We start from the raw sequence: 22,844 nt of genomic DNA on the forward strand, positions 1-22,844 counted from the left end.
AGTCCATAAAGGTCATCTTTGCTTGCTGATACTACAGAAAAACCTCTACATTTTAGAATTTGTGATGTATTTCCTTACAGTTCCTATAACACTAAACAAAACCTGATAATGCAATTTTGTGAGTTCATAAAGCATATTTTGTCACTTGCTGTTCAGCTTCATATGAAAAGTTGGCTTACGTGATTCAGTTGCAACTAGTTCCAGGCAGTATGCTTAAAGTAGATACCTAAGGTGGGGAAGTGCCTAATGATTAACGGCTTCAAGGAATTATACAAAAAACCCCATGTTGCCCCAGTGTAACTGTTCTTTATTTCCTTGATTTCTAAATCTGTGTTCCTTGCTATTTAGGAAATGTGAAGAAGTGTAAGCAGCTCCTTCAGAAAGCTGTGGAGTGCTCTGCTGTTCCACCAGAAATGTTGGAAACTGCTCTGCAAAACTTCCATTCACAAAAAAAGCAGTTGCTTTCAAATGAGGAAAAGGAGAACTTAGCCGGTAACTCAGTTTCTTAAAATGTTGATTGAATTTGTGTGATGTAATTCTTGATAGAAAAAAGTCTAATGCGTGTGCCTTCTAGATATGAACTCATAATCTGCTGTTGTCTAAAACAGTCATATTTGTTCTTATTATCTTATTCCTTCAGTACTTGGTTCCATCTTGAATGCAGCGACTGTAGTTTGCAGGAGCCATAGGATGGTAGATTCTCTACTTCTGCAGAGTGTGTTTCTCTGTCATTAGGTATATGTACTTTGCAATGGACTTAGAGCTGAAGTGTGAAGTAAGAACTGCTGGTGGTAGAGAAGAATTAGAACTGAAACATACAGGGAACTTTGAGGTGTATCTTTAACAGGCTAGTGAAGTCAAGTCATTTCAGTAAAGTCAAATCTATGGAAAAATATCCATTTCAACTTTATTTTACAAATGGACAAACCCCACTTATTTCTCAGTACAAAACTGAAGTGCTTAGCTATATCATAAAACATAACTGATACTGATTGGGTATATAATTTCAATAAGGGAGCAGTTATGAAGTTTTCAAGAGATAAATTTGGAGTGGAATTAAGCAATAAACATGGTTCAACTTAAATATTGAAGTGCATGCAAAATAACTCTTCCAAGAGTGGTGTCTAACACATATTTTTGATTTCTATAAAGACGGAATTAGTTCAAAATATGTTTGATTTAATTTGCTTAAGGATATGTCTTCAGGAATGTGATTTGAGATTTGGCTGGCTTCTACTGAATCAACCTTTGTGTGAAACACTAGTTGTGGGGGTGGGGAACCCAAACATTTGGCAACAACTGTAATAATACTCAGTTATGGTATTTAATAAACTTTAATTTTTGGCCCTATTCCGTTTGTCATTACTCAGATACAGACATTGTAAGTGCCACAGCTGTTATACTGTGCCAGAGGAGAAAAACCTGTGGAATATTCTTCATGGATTGTACAAGTTCTAGATGATATTATTGGCTTTACTTGTTGCAAAGCCAAGGGAGTAACAGTGAGAGAATACATGGCAAAAGCCTGTCTGCCATTTGCGGGGAGAGTAGGCTCATTTCACTTTTCATTTATATCAACTTGTACCATTAGGTATTTGGAAAATGCTAAGTATTAATTCAGCTATTCAAAGATACAAGTTTAAAAGGCAAATAACACTAGACTTGAAATATCTCCAACTCAGGGATATACGTGGCCTAAATCGCTGGCTTTAAGTGGATTTGTATGGTCTTCCTGGAGCAATAGACTGTTTCAATATATAGGCATTTAAGTCTTATCTGTTTTTTATTTCCACTGAAAGAGCTGCTTTTGAAACCTTTTTACCTGAAAACAGAAATGCTGTATATGTAAATGCATTTCTTCACAGCTTCAAAAGATTGTTCAGAAAGCTTTTGGCAAGAATTATATGCAGTTACAGTGTAGTGCCACAAATTTAGAAGCCTTTGGTCAAATTTCTTTTTCCCCTCTTTCATGCACAGCAATGTAAAGTATTTGACGTATCAGGTAGAATAAAACATGTTTAGTTGGGAAAAATAGTACTTAAAAAAACGTAGGTCATAGAATCATTTTAGAATCATTTAGGTTGCAAAAGACCCTTAAGATCATAGAGTCCAACCATAGTCATGAACAGAATGAGGGGCAGATAGGCTATCTCAAACTGTGAAGGGATAAAAGTATTATAGATCACCAATTTAATGTGAGAATCCAGTGGTAAGCTTGGGCAAAAAATATTTGTGTGTGTATGGAAAAAAATTAAAGGATGGGAGGTGTGTGAGGTGGTCATGGTACTGTATTGGTAAACTGCTAATTCAAAACTATGTTCAGTGTCAGGGTTATGTAAACCTAAACTTAGAACTACATACATTGAGGCACTTGTCTTTTTATTTAACTGGATAGTTTAGTCTATTGGCATAAGTAGTTTATAAAAAAAATTAAGGACTAGAAGTAGCTAATAGGGCAGTGTTCATCTGCCAGAAGTCTGGCTTCTGCTGGCTGAAGGTAGAAGGTGGACATGGGAAAACTAAAAATAAAAATCAAATTAATTTTAATGAACTGATCCAGAATTTTAAAATGTTAGGAGATGGTATATTCCTTAAACTGATTTCTTGAGAGGCTGTGGATAGCCATGAATTCTTCTGTTTATTGGTCAAGCAAATATGATGGAAAACAAGGCTTACGTGATGTAGAAGATCATATTTTATAGGTTCTTAGTTGTCTCTTTTATTTTTTTTTTTAAATACATGTTCCTTGATGTCTGATTGTCTTTTAAAAAATATCTTGTGGAATAATTCTGTCTGAATAATCAGATATTAATTCCAATTTTAAAAAGGGTTTGTCAGGAAAACAACTGTATTTAAGAGATTAGTGTATATCTGAAGGCTCTTACAATAGCTCACACTCCACAATGTTCCCTAAAGGAAGAATTTTCTGTATTGTAACACACAAACACAATGTGCTCATGGGCAGTGTTGATGTATTTGCAGTGGTGTGTTCTGACTTCTTGTGGTCATTTGTTCACCTCTGAGAAATTATGTTCCCTTCACCTCTAGGCAAAATTATTTTGAATGATGAGCATGTTCTGAGCTGTTTATTTGTGGGTTTGAGGTTCTAGAATGACTTTTCAAATAACTTGATTTCTTGTTCTGCTTAAAAATGCATCCGAAATATATATTTTCACAAAGCTCATTAATAATGTGACTGGGAGTTGACTTGACACTTCAATTTAAGATTAAAATACAACTTCATATAACTCTTCAATAACCGAGCAAGATTCTCTACTGGATTTAGATGGGGTTGGTGAATGAGCTGTTTGCTATTGCCTGCTTGATCTTCCCTGACCTGGCACTAGATCACAGTTTATAAGACCACTCTCAGATTTGCTATCAGTGAACTAATTGTTTAGACTAATTCATTTGAATTTACCTGATACGATTTAGTGATTACTCTCATTAAGTGCTGTATTGGCAGGTCAGTGATGTGGAGGGACTGGCAAAAGGTCTTTGGTAACAAGTCACTGAGCTAGTAAATTCTTCACCTGGCTAGTAGAGTTGACTAGAAGGGAATGTGCCAGTGACCTAACTCCTGTCAGGAGGGTTGGAGGTGACCTTGAAATTTCTTTCAGCCTAGTATTTGTCAGTATGAAAACCATGTTCAGTAACTGAAGTTGTGAAGCTTCTTAGAATTTTAGTGACTAAAACTGTCTGTGTTTAAAGTATCCCTCTTTCTGAGAGGGGGGGAAAGGAGAATCTGAGAGAGAAAAACAAGTGTTTAATTGGCGATAGATATTTTTAATGTCCTGATTCCCGTCTTCTACTTCTGACGTAGTAGGTAGTCCTAGGGATTTAGTATGTGGCCTTCCAGAAATTGTACTGAAAAACTTGAAGGAGAGGGTATGCCTGTGAAATATTTACTTAAGTTATGATTGCTGCTGCTTTATAATTTTCACTAGAACTGAAAAGGCTGCATGCCTTTGCAATTGCAGGCACCCATTAAATGTTTTAATTCCAGATGGATTTACAGAAACATAACTGAGGTAGCACAAAAACATTGTATCAAAATACCACATAAATGAAGTCCAAGCCGAAAAGCGAGTGTTGGACAGGAGAACAGGGCAGTTCCAAAATATTGATAATATCCCCCGTCTCTGCAGTAGCAAGTTGTTTGTAAGGATTTACAGTTGTATCTTTGAGATACTACCTTTGAAATAAGCTGGGTTTTGATGTTTAATTTAGGATTTATTACAGTTATTTAGGTGTGGGTATCCTCATCATGTGTGCTGATAAATAATTGGAATGAACAATGAAAGAATACAAATGTAAGCAGTTTTAAATCTCCTGAGGAGTCCTTGTGGAGCAAGCTTCCTTCAGATGATGCCATTTTGGAATGGAGGTTTAATCTCAGAATGTAGATGTGATTAGCTTGCTCTGAAAGCATAGGTATCTTCCTCGCTCACCCAAGATACTATTTAAACCAATGTTTTTAGTGCTTGTATTCCTCCTTCTGCATGTAGGATAAGATTAACAGTGAGGTTTTTCAATTATGTTAAATTGCTTGGATAGTCTTTTGTTACCTTGAATCTCCCTTTTATGTGTTTAAATACAGTTTACAACTATAGCTGTGTAGAAAACAAGTAGCTAATATATTTAACAAGGGTTACAGGCCATTTTGTGCTTATCCTGGAAAGCTGCTTCTGGCTGTAAGTCTGTGTTTGGGGTTTTTCTCTATTCATCTGAATTATGTTTTATATAATTATATAAAATGTCTGTCTAGGTCAGTAGAAAATAGCGGTATGTCACTGATACTGGATTACTGCAAATGTATGTATTTTTGTTTCACTTATGAAAACATTTTTTTTTCTTTTGAAACAAACACAATCTACAGTACTATCTGAATAATTCCAATTTGCCCACAGTGTCAAGTACACAAGAGTCTGGACTTCAGAGCATAGTTGGAAATCAGAGAAGCATGAAAAGGAACGAATCTGGTGAAAGTTCTTCTACTGTTACCAGACTTTTGCTTGGGTAATGGCTTGATTTCTTATTTAATTTCTTGAAACATCATTTGAACTAAAACCAAATATACACTACAGTATTGTGTTTTTTTTTTCTTGCTTTCAGGGAAGAGAAGTCACAGGAAGCTGATGCTCTTGTTAGTTACCCCAATCCATTAAGACCACTAAGCAAATCAAACCAGGTAGAACGTGTAACATTTTGCTTCAAAATCTTAAACTTTTAAATCTTAAACTTTTCATTCTGTTTTACACATCTGTTAACTTTCACTTTTCTTAGGCCTGCCCCTTTGGGAGGGTTCCTGTTAAACTAGTAACTGATGCGGGTGATGATGTGAAGATGACAGATGTCCCACTTACAGCTAGTGTTTTGAAAAGGTATGGTTATTGGGTTTGCTACAGCACAACAGATTATAATAACCCTTTTCAATAGTGTTTTTACTGGATAAAGGAAATGTCAGGTGTTAAGAGTGTTAAAACTGATCTAAAGATTATTGACAAGTAGTCATTATAGCTGCAGTAAGTATTGCAATAACCTACTTGCTATTTTACTACTTAGATTCTTTGTATGAAAACATGCAAAGATCAATTTCTTATTCTAGCTAGTCAGTAGGCTCTAAAGAAATGGAGACTAAGAAAAAAAGTTTGTTAAAAATAATTTTGTGTATTCCAGTTTCTCAAACTAAAAATAAATCTTTATTTTTAACATAATCCATACAATGATTGTATTAAGTGGTTATGCTTATTTTATTGTAATAACTGTTAAGCAGTAGAAGAATCCACCAATTAAAATAGCCCTTTGCTACATGTTACCTGACTGTAACATAGCTTGAAAGCAAACAGAGGAGAAAGCTTCCCCCCCACCCCAATCAAATCTGTTATGCTAACTTCATTCCTCTCTTATGTGTGGTTAAATTAATGCAGAAATAGGAACTGTGGTCAGAAATGCGTAACCAGAGTGAAAACTGCATACTTAGCCTCTCAGATTCAGTATTCTGAATCTGTGAAAGTAGTGGGATAAGGTATTTCATGTAATAGTATTTAAAAATTCACTTTGGAACACACCATTGGGGTTTAGGATCCTAGCCATAGATTATTACCATTTTCTATGGAAGACAACCAATTAAGTCATCTGTTGTTTCTTAGAATGATGGTGGCATTGTTACATATTTTTTTTGTATTGTTTCTCACTTGGCTGTCAGTGGACCTGCTGTTCTGTATATTTGGAACTTGTAGTCAAAAACCTTCATGCAACTGCCTTTTTCATCACAAAAGGTGATCACTAGATTATATGTTGGCATGTGATGTAACTAACAATGTTATTTCAATAGGCAAGTATCCAGCTCCAAATGTACAGCCTTCGTTTCACCTTTTCCACCACCAGAACCAAAATCTAGTGGGGGTGATTCATATGACCTGGGAGACTTAAAGGTAACTTAAATCTTCTTAAAATAGATATAGGGAACTCTACCTGGCTGTCCTAAATCAATTCAAGAAAGAAATAAGGTAGAATTCTCCTTTACGTTAATCAGTTATGAATCAAAACATTTGTTGTGGCTTTTAAATTTGAAAATTGTTATGCATAATCAGGCTTTTAAGAAAGAGCTTTCTCTGAACATTACATCTGACAGGAGAAATGGGGGGATGTTAAAGACGTTTTATATGACTTATGAACAGATAAGCATTTAATCTTGACTACAGGAGCTTTCAACTGTAGTAATGAGTTTTATCATGGGAATTACTCTAGTCAATGAAGTCCATTTTAGGTCTTCATTAAGTGCTCTATGGATCTGTAAACTATGTTTTTTTGATGAGAGATTAATTTTGAGCTGTGCCTTGCATTTTTGTCTGTGTCCCTGTCCCTCGAAAGAAAATTCAAGAATAGAAAGTATTTTGGTCTTTGTTATAGAAGCTATATGTATGATGGAAATTCAGAGTGGTGATGGAGTTTTAAAAATGGTGTCGGTAATACTTGTCTGTGTACCTTGCACTGTTTTCTGAAGCATATTTGCTTTGTGGTGTGTTGGTCATTAAATACCATAAGGAAATAGTTTTTTGGACACTATTCTTGGGATTTCCTTTGATTCTTTTTAAGATACTTTTTGCTTTCTTTAGTCCTTACAAGAAAAAAAAAATTTATGGTTGCAGATGCTGGATGAGAACAGCTTAGAAACGGCTGCCAATTCAACTGTAACTCTCAAAACCAAAATGGATACAAGTCTTGTGATGAAAAGAGAAGGTAACTGTTAATGTGATATTTTAGTGGCTTGAAATAGAATAGACATTGAAAATTTACATTTCTGTATGTTTTAAAAAAAAGGGTTGCTCAATAAAATACTCTTCAGAAAGTTACAAAGCTGGTCTGCTTGGAATTGAGGGACATTTAATTAAAGTTTGCTTTGGAGTGGTACCTGTGAAAATAATTTAAAAAACAAAACACCATACAAACCAAACCAAAAACCCCCAACCACAGAAATCCTCACTGTCCATAAGTGCAGGGTGCTGGGCTTGAAGTAAAATGCTAGTGTATAGTGTTAATTCATTATGTCTTTAGCTCTTAACAATACGTGTAACATAAACAGGCATTGAAATAGCAACAACGTAAGGTTTGAGATTAAGATTTGCCAGTTTGAGTGTAGAAAAACTGTTGTCAGTGTTGGATAGTAGTGCTAGTTTATACAAAAAAAAAGTGGATGTTGGCTGAGAGAATTCGAACTAAGAATTATAATGTTCTTGAGGGATAGTCTGTTTACGTTTTTTTGAGACAGACTCAAATTGTAGTAGTTTGCTTCTCCTGTGATTTTCCTTGTATATGTTCCTAGTTTACCCTAGAGATGCCATAATTCTAATTTCTTTTGTTGGAACTGTAATCTGTGATTTGGCTGAAGTAAGCCGAAAAAGGTGAAACCATGACATTGTCTTTCACTTGAAAAAAGTGCAAAGCTCCTGCAGTTGTCTGAATGCAGAACACACACCTGTGTCATCTGTTGCTTTCAGCACTGCTTTCTAACCTGTTTATGCATTAGTACGTGAAACTAAGTGGCTTTTTCTGCTGCTGTTTACATATTAGAAACTATTTCTTATGTTAGGGTTGTTTGCATATCTGAATTATTTGCTTTTACTTCAGTAAGATTTCTCTTGCCTTTCTTGGTTTGATCTGTTAAGTATCTGTTGTCTTTGGTCAGCTTCACTGCCAACTACTACATTAACATTTATTTCTAAATGTTAAATTCGTCACTGGGCATTTCTTGTTGTAATATAGTGTTTTCTTCGCTTGAGTTTTACCATGGTATATGCATGCTGCTTAATCTTTGGGCAAAGTATAGAATAAGTAAGTTTCTTTAGTGTCTTAGTTACTCTCTTGGGAGGTTTTCCAAAAGTACGAAAACACTTTGTCAAAAGGCAAATTGTTTGCCTTTTTTTTCCAATGTTCTGCAAAAGAGCTGGAATTATTTTCACCATTCTTTCCATATACTCAGTGCAGTCCAGTTTATGAACTTGTACTAAATAAATGTGTACTCTTCAGAAGCTTATTAAATTTCAGTGTTGATCAAATGCATTGTTACACTTTTGATTGCTGTAAATGTTCTTGCTTTAAGCAACATGGTGTTTCAGCCTTAACTGTATTGTAATTGTTAGAAATCTTATTTTTTAAAGAAATCTAAGATTTGCTATCATTTGAACGGCTGAGATTAGTTATTGCATTATTAACATACTTTTTGGGAATAATTTTTAACTTATTTTAGAAACAGACATTTTTGGTGTATTCCAGAAATAATCTAAGCTCTACTTAAGTATTTATCTAATGCATAGAGTTTGTGTGAAGTCACCTCATGACACAGAAGTATTGGAGTGGTGCGAGACCACCTAATGTTGTTTTCTTCCTGGGAAATGTTACAAATAACTTGGATTTATAGCAAGTATTTCAGGGCAGGTAAAATTTAGAAACTTACTACTAGTGACTTAGCACCAACACTGTGGAATATGGAATACACGTACTAATCTTTTACAGTTACTTGCCACTTTTGTGTTTCATCAGAAATATAGTTCCCTAGCCAGCTTTCTGATTTCTCTTCCAGTTGAAGACATTAGGTGAAAATGTCTAATAATATTGCAAGAGTTGGATTTAGTATTATATAATACTTACCCTATTGTGGGAAAGTACAAGATTTCATTTGGGAAATGGTGGTTTTTCTCAACTTCAGTGTCCCCTCAACCCCCCAACGAAACCTTTCCCATTGACTTGCATTGGGAACAGTTTGGGTTTCAGGTCATGCTTTCCCCGTTTGCTTCATGCAAGCTTACAGATGAGATGGTAGTTGTAGTGGCTCAGTCCTTCAGTAGCTGAATTGCACTCAACTTCTGCTTAGCATGGGATACTGCTTTCGAGTCCTTTGAAAATTAAAGTGAACAAGCATGTGAAGGAACACTTGTAGGCTGTGCTATTTGCAGCCTGCTCTGCAGTCTTCCACCAATTCAATGTCCCGTTATCTATGCAGAAGGAATCATGAGATGGATCATGCCTTGCCCCTTTATGCCTCTGGCTTCAATCATTACACTGCATTATAGGTTGATTTTGTCACAGACAGCAGACCTCTAATTTGAAGTATTTCGATAAGCTTACCTTCAGTGCTTTATAAACCTGATCAGTGTCTCAGGATGTACTACAAATTATGAACAGGATCTTGTTCTGTGTGTTGAAGGGAACAGTCGGATCTCTGTTACTGTTATAGTAAGATTTTGAAGAAGTTGCTGTGTTACTACACTGAACTGAATATGAATCCTGAAGATTACATTAATGCCTTTTAATGCCTGATTCCAGCAAGTCAGCTGTGTTCATTTATTCTGATATATAATTTTTTTTCTAGAAACTCTTGAGATAAATCTTCCAGAAACTGTTTCACGTTCTAAATATTGTCTTTTTAATAATCTGATATTTTCAGAAAATAAAGTTCAGCATCAGGAGCTGAAGGTACCAGAGCTAAGGAGTCTGGAAAGTCAACAGCAACAATCTAGTTCTGATGAAAGCTGTAGAAAGCAGTTGGATCAGATTAAACTAAACTGTGTTAGCAGCAGAAAAAAGTGGCCGGTTCAAGAAGTGACACAGAAAAGCTGCCTTAGAGAGGTAAAGTAACAGGAATTAGTGGTTTTCTAGCTGCAGGCAGCATTCACATGCTAAAAAATGGATTTCAGTGTTGATAATTATGGCTCCTTGTATGGAATAATATTTTGCTTTGCCCTCTGTAGGGAAAACAATCAAGCCTTGAAAAATCTGGTCATCCTGTTTCAAAAGGAGTATCACCGCCAGATGCTGTTTCTAAGAAAAGTGATCTATCATATGTTTGTAGAACACCAAGCACCACGTATAATGACTATATGGACTGGTAAGCCACTTCTTTGAGCTGCATGCTCATGAATAGTAGTTGATCTCTGGAAACACTATCAGTTTTTAACAGGTTTTCTTAAGCTTTTCTGTTCAGAAACCAAACAAAGTTTCAGAATGCTTCCAACACTTGATGTCAAGTGCCTGACTTTAAGATTCAGGCTGCATTTAGAGAACTGTCTTCACAGAAGCACAGAATCATCAAGGTTGGAAAAGACCTTGAAGGTCACCCAGTCCAACCATTAACCTCACACTGACCATTCCCAACTCCACCAGATCCCTCAGTGCTGGGTCAACCTGACTCTTCAACCCCTCTAGGGATGGGGACTCCACCCCTGCCCTGGGCAGCCCATTCCAATGCCCAACAACCCCTTCTGGAAAGAGATACTTCCTAAAAGCCAGTCTAACCCTGCCCTGGCACAGCTCGAGGCTATTCCCCCTTGTCCTGTCTCTTGTTCCTTGGTTCAAGAGTCTCATCCCCACCTCTCTGCACCCTCCTACTCCCAAATAGTTGTAGAGGGCAATGAGGTCCTATCTCCACTTCCCTGTCAGCTTTTCAGTATTTGGAAGTATGTCATCAAAACAATAAGTCCATGTTACATCATTTATCTCTTTCTCTGATACTTGATGCATTACACTTTCTTTTCAATGCCTGTTTGTTTTTTTTTTTGTGGCTGACAGGCTTTTTAGATTGATAACTCTATATCACTCTGGTTCCCATGATGCAAGTGTCTGTGGGTATTTTTTTCTAAAATAGTGTAAGGAATCTAGAGGCTTGCAGAATTGAGCACTCAAGTTTGGACATGCTAGCATTTGTTTATCCATGCAGTCTTAAATTAGGCATAAACCCCCGTGCTTAGGCATAAACCTCTGTGTGCATGTGTTGATAAATCTTTCCAATTATATGATGACTTACTATTCTCGTGGGTCTCTAGGATCAGTTATATAGGTCAAGCCTGTATGATGAGTAAGCACTGTCCCTGTTGGTAGGGTCTCTGACTCTAGTTGTAGAATTTAGAATATATGTAGTGAATGAAGCACATTATTTCATGATGGAACTTGGTATGAGTAGTCCTTGAGTAGATTCTGTTCTTGCTTCTTTCAAACTTTGATAATAAAAACACTTTCAAAAATTAAATACTCATTACAGTATGTATGGCACATGGTAAATATGCAGAATTGAGTGCTTCTGTGTTCAATGAGAACCATGCTTTTGACTGGTTTTGAATGTTTTTTCAAGCTTTTTTGACATTTTATTCTCTACTGAAAAAATCCTAGGCATATAAATTCTTTTCAGTTCTGATTTTAGCATCATTTTATGTAAATACTGTGTAAGAAAAGTGTATTTGGTAATGTAACTAAATATATGGTAGACACATCAAGAGAACAAATAAAAAACCAAAGGATTTCTTACTATTTTTAGTTTTCTTAAACACATGCTCATATACAGTGTAGCTAAAACTTTTAAAGAAAAAATTTCTCATGATTGCCTTGAAGTTGTTTGTCTCAATATGCCTAGTTAAAAAAAAAGTTTCCATTTAAAAAGGTTTTGAATGAAGAACAATAAGCTGAAGAAAATTAACTGTGGCTCAGACTATTTTGCTGTCTTATGGTCAGCTCTTCTAATTAAATGGTGCTTTCATTTTCCAGTTTGTGGGGAGTGCCAGCTAATTAAATCCCCATCTTCAGATACTAGTTACTGTTTTAAGCTATAATGTACATAAGAAATATTTCTTAAGTGTACTTTTAAAGGGCTTCTAAGTCAAGAAGTTCAAGTATTAATGCTAATTATTGAATGTCACTGAGGCTTGGGCTTTTGCTAGTCAATAGTGTTTTAAAGAAGCACTGAATATTTCAACTTTTGGTAGAATAATCCTAGAAACACAACTAAATGCAGATATTATGCATAATTTAGTTTCAGAACGCCAGTTGTAAAGAATGACTTTCTACCAGGATGTCAAATTTCTACTCCCTACAGCCAGCTGCCATATTTCCTATCACATACTCCAGTGACTCCATTTCAAAACCAAGTTGGCTTGCAGGTAACAACTTCAGGTTATCTTCTGCCATTTTTCAGTATGCTTTTCCATTGCAGACTAAGTTAAATATATACATGTATGTATATATTTTTTTCTAATCTAAAGTTGCTGTTCATCTTTCTGGATGAGTAGTGGAAAATAGTTTGTATTGCTTATTCTCAAAATAATATTTCTTCATGTATGTCTGAATTCAGGTAAAATAAGTCAGCTCTTGAAAAATCAGTTTACTTGTATCAAAATCCTGAAGCCTTTGTGTGAGATCTCTAAGCCTTTTCAGATTGTGCTTCATGTCAAAGGCAAGAACTAGAGTTATTATTTTTGTTCTGCTGTGCTTTTATAGTGGTACTACCCACTACATTGGAGGACCCATAAAGAGAAGCAGCATGTGTTTAAAAAACATAAGAGTCTGAGGGAGGTAAAAGAATGAATTACATTCCTCTCCATTTTGTTAGATTTCACAAATTATGACGCATTTGTAGTGGCCTGGAATCATGTAAAAATGGATTACCTTAGATGGATTGCACTTTCAGATAGGACTCTTACCAGTTGTAGATAGAATCGGAGGATAGGGTTAAGCTTCCTACTGGAGGATTAATATTTGAAGTTTGTGGCTGTTATACAGCTTGCTGTAGCAGGTACAGGCAATATAGGCTGTTTCAGCTTCACAGCACTGAAGTCTGCTAGCTAGTAGTTAGCTTCAAATAAAAGAGGTGATTTGAGTACAGCTCTAAGATAGTTGCCTGTTGTAACTGGAATTCTCTTAGTCTAGTTTCCAACATTATCTGTAAGGAGGGAGGTGTCTCTAATGGTCTGAGAAGCCTTATTAAAGAAAACCCTTTTCTTGATTTGCAGTGTGAAGAGCATTGGTATCTTTTATAAGGGTACAATGAATTTACATGCCAAGTGATATCTTTATACAAATACTTTTGCAATGAGGATCTTTAGCTTTCAAGACAAACATATCTAAAATTTAGCTGTAGTACCCTTATTTTGTTCAGAAAGACCAAGACAACTTAAAGCATATTGACTTAAGAAGTTAAACTTCTAACAAGCTCTTCTGCATGTATAGCAATAGTTATTTTCTTAACTTTTTCTCTGTGTACACAGGTTCCAGCTTCTATACCTTCACATGAATGTCTTGCCATCAAAGGAAGAGTTTATACAATATTGAAGCAGATAGGTAGTGGAGGTTCAAGTAAGGTAAGGTGCTCTTTTATGCTCTAATAGTTCTACTAGTAGTTGCATTATAAACATACATGTTGAAGTCATCTAGTAAGGAGTGCCTAGCACTACCATGTACAAAGTGTTTCGTGTCCCAGATAATGTAGAAATTTGTTGGTTTAGTGTTATGTTTAGACTTTATCCCTCATGGATGCAGAAGAAACACAGTGCACAAATTAGATTTGGTACAGTGCTGTTTTATCTGAGTCTTCAGATAGCCTGCAGTAATAACTGATTCAATATATTATTATTATTATTAATACAAAAATGGTACTTCAGTTATTACAGGATGTTAAGCACAGTACTGTTCACTTTAGTGGAGAAAAAGTAAAAGCAGTGTCTAGATAAAGGGGGGATGTTGAAGTGAAGAATAAACAGTGAACAGAAACTCTGAACAGATGTGGTCAGAATACTGAACAGAAGCTACAGAAATAGGAAGAAGTGATCACCCAACTCTCATGAGTGTATAAATCTCACTTAAATCGGTAAACAGGGATGGGAGCCCTGTTCCTTTTGTCTTCTGCATGAAGGCTTGAAGGCAGATTGTGTATGCTCTTGAAGATAATTTCTATGCTGGGGTATTAAAATTCCCAATAAAATCAGCTCTTCCAAGAGGTGTGCTGCAGTATTACTGTACATCTTAATTTGAGAAGCTGTTTAAGACAGTGTAAATGCATTGTTGGGAAATGCATGGCTTGTAAGGTTGATTGGAAGTTCCTGAAGTGGACAGACCATCCCTTACTACTTCAGTAACATGTGTGAGAAGTGGAGTTTAAGTCTGACTGAAGTGGTGAGAGAACTGCTCTTTATAAGGCGATTTGGGGTCATAGGTACTTGGGAAACAGTTTTGGCAAACCTCTTGTTCAGAAGATAAAGAATTCTAGCAAACCCAACATAAACAGTTTTGTGTGAGTCAAATTTATCTTCTGTCTGCTTTCTTCTGTCTCCCACACCTTTGCTTTACCTGTAAGCTTCTGTGTGTGAAGACTGTATTACTAGTCACGGGGACAGTCTTAAGAATTTCTGTAAGGGAAGCTTGATACATGCATGCATTCGGTTAATCTTCATTAGCAGCCTATGTAGAACTTAGTCTGCAGTGCATGGAAAGTGAAGTGGTTATTTTTAGTTAATCTGAGGCATGCAGTGCAATATAAATTTATGGATAAGTTAAAGTTATAGTCAAGTTAAATGATAGCATTTCTAATAAACATTTTTTTAAAGTGTGCTTTTGACTTCCCAAAAATTGCCTAGAAAGATTAGAGCCAGTTTTAGAAGTGAGTATCTCTAATCTTATCCTTAAATTCACTCCACTAAATCTTCTGGTGTTTTGTTTTAAAGCATGTATTTTTCCAAACTGGCTTTAGGTGCCTGAGATGGTATTTAAGATTGACCTTGTTGTATAGCTTTTCAATTTTTTAAACTGAAAATGTAATACTTGTCTTTTTATAGCATTAGAATTTTGTTCAGAAATCCCCATATGTCTAGATTTCAAAATTTTTAACACTTAATCATATTCATTTAGACCTGGCTTATATTCATGATGCTTTGTGCCTAGTTTTTTATTTTGGTTTGATGTTTGCATATGCAGGAACTGACAAAACCAAAGTAGTACTGAACAGTCAAGCTGTGTGCTTTCTAGTGATAGAAACAGTCTCGGTGTGTTTTAAGAGATAGGAAATTGGTTTTAAATGTTGCAATATCTTAAAATCATAAAATAGTTTCAGTTGGAAGGGACTGTTAAAAGTCTAGTCCAAATCCCCCTGCAGTGAGCAGGGACACCTTCCACTAGACCAGGTTGGTCAGAGCTCTGTCCGGCCTGACCTTGAATGTTTCCAGGGATTGGGGCATCTACCACTTCTGTGGGCAACCTGTTCTAGTGTTTCACTGTCCTCATTGTAAAAAATGTCTTCTTTACATCTAGTGTAAATCTACCCTCTTTTAGTTTAAAACCATTAACCCCTTGTCCTATTGCAACAGGCCCTGCTAAAACATTTGTCCCCATCTTTCCTTTGGGCCCCCTTTAAGTACTGAAAGGCTTCAATACTGTCTCCCCAGAGCCTTCTCCAGGCTGAACGACCTGCAATTCTCTCAGCCTTTCATCATAGGAGAGGTGTTCCATTCCTCAGATCATTTTCGTGGCCCTCCTCTGGACCTGCTCCAACAGGTCCATGTCTTTCCTGTGCTGAGGACTCCAGAGCTGGATGCAGTACTCCAGATGGAGTCTCATGAAAGTGGAGTAGAGGGACAGTATGGCCTCTCTCAACCTGCTGGTCATGCTTCTTTTTATGCCGCCCAGGATATGGTTGGCTTTCTGGGCTGCGAGTGCACGTTGCTGGGTCATGTTCAGCTTTTCTTCCACCAGTACCCTCAAGTCCTCCTTGGCAGGGCTTTCCTCAATCACTTCATCCCACAGCCTGTATTGATACCAGAGGTTGCCCCAACTCATGTGCAGGACCTTGCACTTGGCCTCATTGAACCTCATGAGGTTCACATGGGCCCATTTCTCAAGCTTGTTTAGGTCCCTCTGGATGGCATCCTGTCCCTCAGGCATGTCAACTGCACCACTCAGCTTGGTGTTGTCAGCAAACTTGCTGAGTGAACTCAATCCCTGTCACTGTTGAAGATACTGAACAGCACTGGTCCTAGTACAGACCCCTGAGGGACGCCACTTGTCACTGATCTCCATCTGGACATTGAGCTGTTGACCACTGCCCTCTGGATGCGACCATCCAACCAATGCCTCATCCACTACAGCCCACCCATCAAACCCATATTTCTCCAATTTAGAGGGAAGGATGTTGACATGGGGGACCATGTCAAAGGCCTTACAGAAGTCCAGATAGATGACATCAGTAGCTCTTCCCTTGTCTGCTGAGGTAGTCACTTCATTAGAGAAGACCGCTAGGTTGGTCAGGCAGCCCTTGCCCTTGAATAAGCTTGTCAAGATAGTCTTGAATCACCTCCTTGTCCTCCATGTGCCTTAGCACAGCTTCTAGGAGGGTCTGTTCCATGATCGTCCCAGGCACAGAGGTGAAGCTGACAGGTGGGTAGTTCCCAGGGTCCTCCTTTCTACCCTTCTTAAAAATGTGTGCAATGTTTCCCTTATTCCAGTCACCAGGGACTTCTCCTGGCTGCTGTGACTTTTCAAATATCATGGAGGGTGGTTTGGTAACTACATCAGCCAATTACCTCAGATCTCTGGGATGCATCTTGTCAGGTTCCATAGACTTACCTCAGGTGGTCACGAACCTGATCTTCTCTTACAGTGGGAGGGACTTTGCTCCCCCAGTCCCTGTCTTGCAGTCCATCCATTTGAGAGGTGTGGGAAGAGAGGTTGCCAGTGAAGACAGACAAAAAATTGGTCAGTCTGTTAATCCAGAAAGTAGTAAATTGAAAAGAATAACAGAATAGAATGACAATAGAATATTTCAGTTGGAAGGGACCTACAGTAGTCATCTAGTCCGACTACCTGGCCACTTCAGGGCTCACCAAAAGTTAAAGTGTGTTATTAAGGGCATTGGCCAAGTGCCTCTTAAACACTGACAGGCTTGGGGCATTGACTATCTAAGAAGCCTGTTCCAGTGTTTGACCACCCTGTGAGTAAAGAAATGCTTCCTGATGTGAAGTCTAAACATCCATGGTGCAGTTTTGAACCATTCCTGTGCATCCTGTCACTGGATACCAGGGAGAAGAGATCAGCACCTCCCTTTCAACTTCCCCTCCTGCAGAAGCTGTAGAGAGCAATGAGGTTGCCTTTCAGACTCCTCTTCTCCAAACTAGACAAACCCAGAGTACTTAGCTGCTCCTCAAAAGACATTCCTTCCAACCCTTTCACCAGCTTTGCCCTCCTCTGGATGCATTCAAGGACCTTCACATCCTTCTTACATCGTGGTGCCCAGAACTGCACAGAGTACTCAAGGTGAGGCTGCACCAAGGCTGAATACAGCAGGATAGTCACCTCTCTGACTGGCTGGTTATGCTGTGTTTGATGCACCCCAGGATGCGATCTGCCCTCTTGGCTGCCAGGGCACACTGCTGACTCATATTGAGCCTGCTGCCAACCAGTGGCCCCAGACCCCTTTCTGCAGGGCTGCTCTCCAGCAAGTCCTCTCCCAGTTTATACTTATGTCTGGGGTGACTCCTGCCCAGGTGCAGAATCCAGCATTTGTTCTTGTTAAATTTCATGCCATTAATGATTACTCAATGCTCCAATATATCTAGATCCCTCAGCAAGGCCTTGGGTCCTTCAAGAGAGTCAACAGCACCTCCCAGTTTGGTATCATCAACAGACTTGTTAACAGTGCGTTCAACTTCTGCATCCAGATAATTGATAAATATAATGAACAGAAATGGCCCTAGAACTGAACCCTAAGGAACACTGCTTGGTGACTGGTCACCAGCTAGATGTAGCCCTATTCGCTACAACCCTTGAGTTCTGCCATTGAGCTAGTTCTTCACCCAGCACATTGTGAACCCACTCATTCCACAGTCAGAGAGCTTGTCTGGAAGGATGTTGTGAGGGACAGTACAAAAAGCCTTACTAAAATACAAGAAACCTACATCTAATTCCTTCCCTTGACTAGGTGAGTGACTCTATCATAGAAGGATATCGAATTAGTTAAACAGGATTTTCCCTTTGTGAACCCATGTTGACTGTGCCTGATGATTGTGTTGTCCTTTAAATGCTTTTCAATAGCATCCAGTATGATCTCTGTAATTTTGCTGGGAACTGAAGTTAGGCTAACAGGTCTGTAGTTTATTGTCTTCCCTCAGATCCATCTTTCAGGTTGGAATAACATTGGCTGACTACCAGTCAGCAGGAAACTCCAGGAAGAAAAGCTTCTTGTGCTGGCAGTGTACAGTCATAGGATGAAGTAGGGTGGAAGGGATCTCTGCATGTCACTTGGTCCAATGGTCTGCTTAAAGCAAGGCCAAAATAGAGCAAGTTGCTATCATCTTTTGCAACTGAATTTAGAGTATCACAAGGGATGGAGATTTCACAGCCTCTCTGGACAACCTGATCTCCTCTTTAGCTACATGGTGGCGAAAGAAATTTTCCTATATCTAATTGGAATTTTCCTTCTTGTTAGCTATACCTGTTGCCTCTCATACTCTGATGTTCAAGAGGAGTCTTTTTCTTATGTTTTCTTTAAGTAGCTTAAGATAGCAATAAGCTTCCCTGCAGTCTTTTTGTCTTAAGACTGAATGGACGTAGTGCTCTCAGCCTCTTATGTGCCATGTGGTCTAACCTCCAAATCATCTTGGTGTGACAGAATGGATGTGGAGTGGCAGGACAAACCCTTAGCTTTGTGGGAGGTGTTATTTTGCATGCTAATCACTTCAGATTTGCGATGACATACACCCAGTGAAATATTATGTGGTACCAAGATAGCTTCTGATAGAGCGTTGTTTGTTGTAACTGGTGGCTTCTTTCTTAATTTTTCTTCATGCTGACTTCTATGAACTTCTTTGTAAATTTAGTGTTGCTTTTTCCTTTTGAAAAGGTACACTTTGAAATTCTGGCTGTGGTGACATGAAGGACCATAGTAAATCAGAACTAGAATTGAATGAAGTTACTGATACTGTTTTGCAGGTCTTTCAAGTACTGAATGAGAAGAAGCAGCTGTATGCTGTCAAATATGTGAATCTAGAGGAAGCTGATCAACACACTGTTGAGAGCTATAAGAATGAAATTGCTCATTTGAGTAAATTGCAGCAACATAGTGATAAGATCATCCGTCTTTATGGCTAGTGAGTAAACACTAATTATATTAAACAGTGTCTTTTTATATAAAGTGTCTTAAATTTTAACATAAGTATATTTATTTATTTCTAGTGAAATTACTGATCATCATATCTACATGGTAATGGAGTGTGGAAATATTGATCTTAATAGCTGGCTCAAAAAGAAAAAAAACATTGATCCATTGGAACGAAAGAGCTATTGGAAAAACATGCTGGAAGCTGTTCACACAATCCATGAATATGGTATACTTATAGGTTATATGACAGAGATAATATGAATATGTTTAAGTTTTGGAGGTGGTGTTGCTCTTAGTTTTGGTGTAAGCCTAGTGATGTTCAAAGATGGGTATTTACTGTACTGTAAAAAAAGTTTTAGTGAAACAAAAGATGAGTAAGTCTTGATGCAGCAATAGACTGTCTTTATAATTCAAAGGGATCTTCAAGTATCAACCATTTCATAATGTTTTTTATTTCCTTGCAACAGACAGGAAATGGTCTTTTCTGTATTAGACCACACTGTATACTCCCTGTACTGCTTGTTCTCCATTACGTGCAAATGAAGCCACTCATTGTCTCCAAATAATCTTTGACATTAATGAGAGCTCTTACACAGCTCTGTCATCTTTACTTTGACATAGTGTTTCAGCTTTTTCTCATAGTTCTTCAGGCCTTCCTTTCATCTTTACCTATGTAATTGAAATGCATGCATCTGTATTCTGTTTGCCTGTATAACATGAGGGAGAGAGAAGATTTGAATCCTTTTCCTATTTAAGAAAAAAAGTGGAGACCTATACATACAGCAGAGAGCATGACCTCATTACAGCACAAGAACACTAGAACATTCAATAATATAGTAAGACAGTGAAACCTATTAAAACACAGCCTACTTGCTATGTGATGTGTCCTTCAAACAAACAATTTTGCAAAATATGATGATTGGTTCATTTTTATGGATAATAACCAAAATGAATAATAAATCATGTAAATAGGGTTTGTGGGAAGTCACTTGTATGTAATCCTCAGTGAATGGTACCTTTCACATCAGGAAGCAGGAAACATCAGATTAAGAAATATATTTCTCTTAAGTATCTGCTTAGCTGATTATTTAAAAGAAAGCTACAGGAGGGGACAAGCCATTGAATTGCTCCAAAACAGCAGTTCAGTATGGCCGTGTGCACATAGAGCTAGAGGGCCTGTCCCTAACTGAGAGATACTGTGCAGCTCAAGTCTCTTGGAGCTATTTTGGGGTGCCTGCAGATTTGAAAAAGTGACAACTCAAGCTATAAAGTCATGCAGGTCTTAACTGTTTAAAAAGAAACGGAAACACTTTTATGAAGTTTGCAAAGAATACTTGTTTTGGGCCAGGTGAATCTGATCTGCATCTTCTTTCTGCAAGGATTACTGGGCGTTGAGCAATAAAAAAAGCCATAGTAGTAACTTAGATTGACTAAACCTGGATTGACTCTATTTTGCAGGCATTATTCACAGTGATCTGAAACCAGCAAACTTTCTGATAGTTGATGGGATGTTAAAACTAATTGACTTCGGCATTGCAAACCAAATGCAGCCAGATGTGACCAGCATCATTAAAGATTCTCAGGTGAAATACTTTGGGAAAATCTATGTACACTTTTCTGTGAAGTGCTATAGTACTTGCTGGTTATGTTGATTAGCGTAAGTTAAAGGAATACTGAAATTTTATGTTGAAAGGTTTTATATACATAAAAGTATCCATAGAAACAAAATTTTACATGTTTTTACTGAATGGAGTAACAGTGGCCTTCAGCCTTCATAGAAACAAATTTTCAAGATGCTTTTCAGTGTTTTGAGACAAAAAAATCTTTTTATCACTTCACTAAAGGAATATCTTTATGTTTTTATGGCTAGGTTGGCACAATGAATTATATGCCACCCGAAGCAATAAAAGATATGTCTTCCTATGGAGAAAATGGGAATTCTCGATCTAAGGTAACATATCCTTTTTTTCCTGTTCCCTTCATCTTAAGAAGAAAGTAATTCAGGCATATATCTTAAGATTTTAGTTTTCTCAAAACTTTCCGCTGAAACTAGAACATAAAGAAATCCATTGTGCCATGATGACAGTGGGCAGAGATTTATTCCTTTCAGAGTTTATTCTTTTCAACTACCTAAAAGCACTTTGCAGATGGTATTTAGAAAAATATAACTGCTGAATTAATGAATAAAATTGAAACCATAACAGATGCACAGGTTTGGGTGTTGGAGAAACTGATAATATAGTGATGAAAGCTAAACTGATAATAAATGCAAAAATATTTTTAAAAATCCATTTTATGGAGCTGTATAAACCAGTCTGTTATCAGTGTGAATGGTATCGAACAGCAGTATAGAGTACAGTGAAATGCATACAGCCTTTCACATAGAATCACAGACTATCTCAAGATGGAAGGGACCCATAAGGATCACTGAGTCCAGCTCCCTTTTCACAGACATATCAGAGACTGTATTAATAACTAATGTTACAAAAGTCTTTTGAGCATCTTAAGGGTCCACCATTCTCTGCATCCCTGACAAGTCTTCTTTTGCACTAAAATCACTTCAGGCTAGAGCTTTTAGGGGGTGTTTCTGGGAGGATATTCCATGGAGTCGTGTGAGAGAATCATTCCTCAGTCCCTTCTTGGTTGCCTGTTGTGCTGCTTATGCCCTTTTTGTTCTGCCAAAAATTGATGGGGGCTCTTATGGTACTGCTAGCTGCTACGCAGCTACATATTAGCATTCTGCATAAATAACCCTGGCTTAGAAATCCTTTTCTGAAAGTAAGAAAATCTGCTTTCTGATGTAAACCACTGATAGTATGTTTGCTTAAAAAGCAAGGTATGATAATGCTTGTGTCATTGTCATTTTTTAATTTTAAGTGAGGGGCAGGTTTTGCAAAAAAGGAGTGATACCTAATAAGGTCTTTTATAAATTGATATATTGAAGTGTAGTATTTTAGAGGACACATGTATGAGTTCTGTGTATCCTATTCATTTCTCTATGCTACAGGGTACTGTGTGTTGTAGAACTTTTTATAACTTCACCAGGGCAATGGAATGTGAACGGTGAAGAAGGTACTGAAGGGAAGCCAATGTGAAGGAATTTCACATTGGCAGTCAAACTTCAGTTAAGGGGTACACAGTTTTGTGGAAGGGTATTAAAAAAACCCAAACAAACCATATTCATATGTACGTGCATATACATACTCGAAGACTGTGACTTTTTAACAGTTTAATTGAAGTATTACTATTTAGTGAAACACAGTCTGGTCTTTCTAAACACCAAATAGAATGTTTTATAGATTTCTTTTAAGGATGATACTTTTAACCTTTTTTTACGTTTTTAAAAATTACATACAAAGTGCAGACTTGTTCTGGAGCTCTGCTCATCTAAGCAAAACTCTAACCACTGCTGCTGGGAGATGGGCTTTCTATG

General features: G+C 37.4%; 1 protein-coding gene across 2 annotated transcripts in view; it reads left to right on the forward strand.

The window, feature by feature from the left end:
- Positions 1 to 22,844, forward strand: part of TTK (TTK protein kinase) — a 48,195-nt gene that overhangs the window by 17,969 nt on the left and 7,382 nt on the right. Inside the window, exons 7-20 of one of the 2 annotated variants that reach the window (XM_074922664.1) lie at positions 349 to 492; positions 4,911 to 5,019; positions 5,116 to 5,191; positions 5,287 to 5,384; positions 6,338 to 6,437; positions 7,155 to 7,245; positions 9,950 to 10,131; positions 10,254 to 10,390; positions 12,305 to 12,431; positions 13,536 to 13,628; positions 19,243 to 19,400; positions 19,486 to 19,637; positions 20,870 to 20,994; positions 21,282 to 21,362. In XM_074922664.1, the coding sequence (XP_074778765.1) occupies positions 349 to 492; positions 4,911 to 5,019; positions 5,116 to 5,191; positions 5,287 to 5,384; positions 6,338 to 6,437; positions 7,155 to 7,245; positions 9,950 to 10,131; positions 10,254 to 10,390; positions 12,305 to 12,431; positions 13,536 to 13,628; positions 19,243 to 19,400; positions 19,486 to 19,637; positions 20,870 to 20,994; positions 21,282 to 21,362 (1,673 nt within the window). The remainder of the gene's footprint in view (positions 1 to 348; positions 493 to 4,910; positions 5,020 to 5,115; positions 5,192 to 5,286; positions 5,385 to 6,337; positions 6,438 to 7,154; positions 7,246 to 9,949; positions 10,132 to 10,253; positions 10,391 to 12,304; positions 12,432 to 13,535; positions 13,629 to 19,242; positions 19,401 to 19,485; positions 19,638 to 20,869; positions 20,995 to 21,281; positions 21,363 to 22,844) is intronic. The other variant, XM_074922673.1, reaches the window with a different exon arrangement.

The sequence above is a fragment of the Athene noctua genome, chromosome 1, assembly GCF_965140245.1.
Source record: "Athene noctua chromosome 1, bAthNoc1.hap1.1, whole genome shotgun sequence".
NCBI classification, from domain to species: Eukaryota; Metazoa; Chordata; class Aves; order Strigiformes; family Strigidae; genus Athene; species Athene noctua.